General features: G+C 47.0%; 1 protein-coding gene across 1 annotated transcript in view; it reads right to left on the bottom strand.

Moving 5' to 3' along the window:
• Positions 1-1,917: 1,917 nt before the first annotated feature.
• The window catches only part of Mfsd11 (major facilitator superfamily domain containing 11), a 35,109-nt gene continuing 30,523 nt past the window's right edge, over positions 1,918-6,503 (bottom strand). Inside the window, exons 11-13 of the mRNA XM_004630215.2 lie at positions 5,441-5,615; positions 3,455-3,590; positions 1,918-2,684 (exon numbers count right to left, since the gene is read on the bottom strand). Coding sequence (XP_004630272.1) covers positions 2,520-2,684; positions 3,455-3,590; positions 5,441-5,615 — 476 coding nt within the window. The 3' untranslated portion in view covers positions 1,918-2,519. The remainder of the gene's footprint in view (positions 2,685-3,454; positions 3,591-5,440; positions 5,616-6,503) is intronic.

The following is a 6,503-nucleotide window of genomic DNA, read 5'->3' as shown; positions in this document are numbered from 1 at the left end:
AAAAAAAAAAAAAAAAAAAGAATTTAAAATAATACAGCATGCAGGATGTGGGAGGCCACCCAGGACAGGCCAGGGTCCTAACCACAAGAGAGCTTCTCCCTCTATTCCACCTCCCTTTTACAGTTCACCCCACAAGTGGTGCTCAGGAGGGATTCCTGGGGCTGCAACACCCAGTCATCCACGCAGCCACAGACCTCCTTCTGGCTCACAGCTTCACAGGCCCACAATGAGCAAACGGGGCGATCTGAGGTGCAGGGCTTGCTCTCTCCTTACTACGAGCCTCAGTGTGACAGGCAGCCTGGCCGACGGCCCCCTCACTCCACTTCCTCACACTTGCACCCTGTGCATCCCTGCTCAGCAAGCAGGCTGGAACGAGTGCTTTTCAACCAGTAGAGCCCAGGGGCAGTGAGGGACATCACCTTCAAGGTGCAGCTCAAAGGGCAGTGACTTCCATCTTCCTCTAGTTTTTCTTTGGCTTTTCATGCTTTGCAGTGTGTGCATGTGGGGCTGGCTGGGTACTAGGGACTGAACAGGGGTGTTGTATTGAGTCACACCCCCATCCCTTTATTATTTGGGAGACAGTCTTGCTAAAGTCATTACACTGCTCAGGCTGGGCTCAAACTTGCAATCTTCCTGCCTCAGCCTCCCAAGTGTGACCCACCATGCTGGCATGATCTGTTACCTTTGAGGCACATTATTATTCACCTATGTGTTTTAGTTTAATGCAGCATAATAAAGTACCCCAAAATGTAGCCAGTTAAGGCTACGCATGTATCCTGTCCTGCAGCTTGTGTGCCAGGCACCCCAGGATGGCTGAGCTGGGGCCTCCTTTGTACCCGTGCTGGCAGGGGTCAGTTCTTCATGGGCTGTGACGCTCAGGTTCTCAGTTTTGTGTGGCTGTTGGCTGGAGATCATCCTGTGTCCCTTGTCACCTGCAGTTTTCCTCAGGACTGCCTGTTCAAGCATGCACCAGGTGTGGTAACCCCAGCACTCTGGGAGGCTGAGGATTCTGGCTAATTACGGGGATTTCTCACTCCCTGGCCTGGCTGGACTTCAAGTGCCAGTTACTGTATTCTTTGAGATTTTCAAGCAGACTACAGAAGCCTCTCAATTTCCAGGCAGTTTAGAATAATGGAAAACAAGATATCTTTTGTCATGTAGACTGGATTTGCCTTGCCACAGAACCTAACTTGGGGGTTAAATAGCACCTTCATGGCGAGCCCTCCCACTGAGAGAAAATGCTCAAAAGTGAGGAGCAGCAGCCAGGGCAGGGCGGGCAGAATCAGCTGGGAGGCGGGGTTTCTTCAGAGATGACAATGTCTTGGAACCAGATATGGTGATGGCCGCACAACCTCGTGAATATATAAAAAAAATTAAATCGTACACTTTAAAATGAGAAAGTTGTGATTTCTAGGCTGCCTCAATTATAAAAAGTTTAAGTGAGCTCTTACAGGAGAAAGTTAACGCCTGCAGTTTTTCAGTTTGTTTGGGCCTCACTTTACAGTGCAGACTGGCCTTGAACTCTGCCTGTCTCGGCCTCCTAAGTGCTGAGGTTATAGGTGTGCCCTCCCAAGCGCGCCTCAACATTTGCATGTAAACATGTCCTGAGTAGTGACGCTCCCAGCTCGGCCGAGGACCACGGGGTAGCACCTGTGCTGAGAGGACATACAGTGACAGCACTCTGTCTGGCCCAGAGCTCAGGTCTCAATCCAAGCTCAGGCTGGGGACTTTTTCTTCATTTTATCTTTCAGGAAAATTACCACCAGACACCTTCCTCCAGGAAGTGTGTTTATTTCATTTTATTTTTATTTTTCTAAATGTGTTTTTGGTTCATTTATAGATGCTACATTTTTTTTTGGTCTTTGTGAAACGGTCTTGGTATGCAGTTCAGTCTGGCCTTGAGCCCAGGCAGGTCAGATTCACAGTGATCTTCCTGCCTCAGCCTCCTGAGTGCTAGGATTACAGGTGTGTGCCACCATACCCAGCATACTAGTCATTTTTTAAGACCCGAGACAACTTCACCTCATTTTATAATGCAACTCATTAGTCACTGGTTGCTATGAACAGCTAAGTAAGAAAACTCATTGAAGATAAACATTTAGAGAGAAAAAAAACCTTTCCAAAATTCTGATTGCTTTTCAGCATGCCTCAGTTTGAATGGCATTCCCAGATAACGTGGAGTGATGTATGTTTCCTATTACTATACAGTAAAACATAATCCATACCCAGGAGTTCCTATGTGACACACCTGGAATTTAGAATCCAGGCAGGATCTTGGGGTTGGGTAGGTTACATCCTATAACATTATTACAGGGAACAGACCACTGAAAAACATCTTTGCACAATTATGATTGACACGATAGATTTCCCTTATCCCACTCATTTCAAATCTCCGTAAACCTCAGTACCCACTCCGGCTGACTTCACAGTCCCAGCTGGTCCACGTTGGCGGATGTCGACCACAGGCCAGGATGTGCCAGCCGCCCGCCCGGCCATGGTCTCAGCACCTCACAGTGCCCTCAGATGCTCCGGTAGTCAGAGCCCCGGGCCACGATGGCAGCGGCATCCCATTCCACGGTGAAGAAGGACAGCGTTCCCAAAAACCCGAATAGCACCATGATCAGGAGTTGCCAGTGAAGGAGAAGGTAGTTGCTGTAGAAGGCGGCCACGGCTGCGCAGATGGACTGGGGGCAGAGAGGGCACAGAGGCACACAGCTCCAGGGGCGCCTCGCCCACCGCTTCCCGAGCCCACAGCTGCCTCCTGGCAATTACTCCCTGGGACTTGCTCCTTGCCAGCTCAGGACCACCCTGGAACCGGCAGAGGGAGAAACAACACCTCCATGCAGTGAGGGGCAGGGATTCTGGTCTCTAAGGAAGGAGGTCTCCATGTTGAGCAGGAGAGGCTAGGATGTACACTGCATGAGGCCACTCTCCCCGCCTCCTGCGTCTGGGTTCTCTCACAGACCTTTTGGTTTCTTATTTTGGTTTTTGAGCCAGGGTCTTGCTATACAGCTCAGGCTGGCCTTGAACTCACTCTAGAGCCGAGGCTAGTCTCAAACTTACAACAAATCCTCCTGTCTCAGCTTCCTAAGTGTTGGGATTACAGACGGCACCACCAAACCCAGTTTTTACAAACCTTTTTAAGGGTGATTTCCAAGTCTCAATATCTCCTCTCTTTCCCTTTCTCTTTTAGTACTGAGAATTGAGCCCAGGACTGTCATGCTGAGTTGCAGCCTGGCCCTGTTTGTTTGAGACAGAGTCTTCCTAGGTTGCTGGAATGCTCAGACTGGGCTTGAACTTGAGATCCTCCTGCCTCAGCATTCGAGTGCTAAGATTACAGGCATGTGCCACCATGCCTGGTGTTAACTCTTGTTTAAAGACCGTAACACTAGTGACTGAGAAAACAGGGCAAAGTATGAAGAAAAGAACTCTCAGCACGACCTGAAGAGGTTACCTGGACAAATTTAAAGATGGTAAAGGCTGGCGCACTGTCTTCGGAATACAGAAAGCCCAGGATGCTCAGCAGCTGGGTATTAAAGCAACTGTCTCCCAGTCCCAACAGAAAGCTGCAGAGAATGGCAACTTCTTTGCTGAGGAAAATAAAAATTCAGTATAAGAAGTACTAATATTTGGTACAGCCACTTAAAATGTTAAAATAATAAAAATGCTACCAACAAAAGTACTTTCTCTTGAAGTTTTAAACATAACAAACAAGGGCTAGAGAGGTAGCTCATTAGAATATGCGCTTGCCTGGCAAGCACAAGGGCCTGAGTTCAATCCCTGGCACCCCAAAAATAAATAAATAAACAAACGTAACAAACAAGAATAAATAAGCAGAGCCAGGCACAGTGGTGCATGCTTGTAATTGTAGCATTTTGGGAGGCTGAGACAGGAGGATCTCAAATTCCAGCCCAGCCTGGGCAGTTTAGTAAGATCCTGTTTCAAAATAAAAAATAAAAAAGGGCTGGCAAGGTGTGGTGGTGCACAGCTACAATACCAGCACTGGGGAGGCTGACGCAGGAGGACTGATTCAAGTTTGAAGCCAGTCTGGGTTACACAGTGAGACCCAGGGAAAAAGAAAAAAAAAAAATTATATATATATAAAAGAAGGCTGGGGGGCTGGTGAGATGGCTCAGTGGTCTAAAGCACCTACTTAGAACAAGCTTAGCAAAGCACAGGGACCGTGGTTCAATCCCCCAGCACCACAGGCCAGCCCGCCCCGCCCCCTGGTGGGCTGAGCTGGCCACACACACACACACACACACACACACACACACAAATAAATTTAAAAAAAAATTAAAAAAAAAAAGAAGGCTGGGGATATAAGTACCACGCGCTAACCAATTGCACCACTGGAGCTTAAGGCTGGGGATATAATTCAGTCCTGAGGCCCTGAATTCAATCCCCAGTATTAAATAATAAAAAACATGAATAGAAGAATAGAACTTGTAAGTTAAGTGCTCTCTCTCTCTCTCTCTCTCTCTCTCTCTCTCTCTCTCTCTCATTCCTTGTTAAGTCTGGAACTCAAGGCATGTGCTGGGCAAATGGTCTACCAGTGAGCTACACCCTAGTTCCTGTACTAAGATTTTCACAGTAAGAAGTTCAGTTCAGGGCTGAGGAGATAGTTCAGTGGTGTAAGTGCCTGACTGTCAAGTACAAGGTCCAAGTTCAATCCCTGTTACTGAGGAAAAAAAAAAAAGGAAGACGTTAAGCTCAATGCACATACTTTATACTTCAGCAAATTCTGGCCTAGCATCTATTTGGGGAACCCACACTGCTTTCTGGGCCAGCCTCCTCTCAGATGCACAGATCTAAACATCTGCAACCCCATGAATGAAGACCCAGATGCCATGACCATCATCACCCTCAAAGCCTTCAGGAATCTCCTCAAAGGATGAAAGGGCCAACTTGACTAACACACTCCCTACTCCTCTCTACTCTCCAGGCTAATTTTGGGACACCACACTATTCCAAGAGCAGAGGCTGGCAGGTGTGGTGGCGTATGCCTGCCATCCTAGCACTCAGGAGGCTGAGACAGGTGGGTCAGCACAAGTTTGAGGTCAGCTGGAGGCCAGCTTGGACTACATGGCTAGACCCTGCCTCAAAAAAACCCAAAACAAAACAGGAAAAAGGAGGAGGAGGAGAAGGAGGAGGAGGAGGAGGAGGAGGAGGAGGAGGCGGCGGCGGCAGCGGCGGCAGAGGTGGTAGAGAGGGAGGGGAGAAAGAGAGAGAGGAGGGAGAGGAAGAAGAGGAAGAAGATTTAGTAGGAAAGTGAAAAGAAACTTGCAAAAAGAACTTGGGATTCTTTACAGGGCTATCTTATGAACTGACCTTCAAGGAAACAGACTCCCTGAGCCGACTAAGTGCTTCATTTCACACCCCCTACCGGCCAGCAGCTCTTCTCTGTCCTTGAACCACTGGGGAAATGGCAGTGCCGTACCTGGGCCTGATGTACGCGCTGCGGTTAGTTCCCCCCACTGGCGCGATAGGGGCATCTCCAGGCATGTTGAGAAATATTAAATAAAAAGCTATAAAGTGGACCAGAATGCCCAATAGCACCACTGGATTTCGGCCAAAACGATTATTCTTGCTCAGCAGGCCAAAAAGGCTTCCACCTATAAATTAAGAAAGCAGAAATATTAGAAAATTACTAACACATTATAGAACATCACTGATCTTGAATTATAATAAAGCAGTCATGGGATAAATATCATCGATTGTCCAATATCTTTTGAAATTCAACACCTCAGCACTTGTAGCCAATGATAGTTATACACCAACTAATGTAACAAAAAATATGGCATCTAAATTACTTTTATATTTATCTAGTAATCTTTACATTTCTTCTCTTTGAGTTTTTGTTCCCCTACAACAATCCTATTTGTTTCTTGACCCTTCTTGACACAGGGTCTCACTATAACGTTAAGGCTGGTCTTAAACTATGTACCCCAGGCTGGCCTCCAATTTGTACCAATGGTCCTACCTCAGCCACCCAAGTGCTGGGATTACAGGTATCTGTCAACATGCTCAGCTCTTCTTTGAATTATAAATTATAACAAAATAAAACTGAAAAGATACTATCTGCTACTATCATGTTTTTGCTATAATCAGAGCTGAAAGAGCCAAGCTCTTCCCAGAATGGTGGTATAACCAACCCCACAGGGACAAGCACCTTGGCTTGGGGACCTCTTTGCACTCACCACTGTAACTACTGATCAGGCTGTCCATTTGCATCCTTTGTAATCAATTGTAGTGGTGAGGGCAGCATTTTTCTGAGTTATGCAAGTTGTTTAGGAATTTATTGGGCCATAAGGGGTCAGGAGGGCCCACAAATCTGTGGCCAGATGAGGCAGAAGTGTGGGCCACCTAGTAGTTACCAAAACAAAATTTAAGTTGTTCTCTGACCTTTCCAGAAACCACACAATGACCAAAATTCCCCACCAGGCCATTTCTAACAGCATGGCAATCATGTTCCTTCAGTTTTTGGGTTTTTTTTTTTTTTT

Source organism: Octodon degus, unplaced genomic scaffold (genome assembly GCF_000260255.1).
Source record: "Octodon degus isolate 3935 unplaced genomic scaffold, OctDeg1.0 scaffold00033, whole genome shotgun sequence".
Lineage (NCBI taxonomy): Eukaryota > Metazoa > Chordata > Mammalia > Rodentia > Octodontidae > Octodon > Octodon degus.
This window is presented reverse-complemented; position numbering and strand designations above follow the sequence as displayed.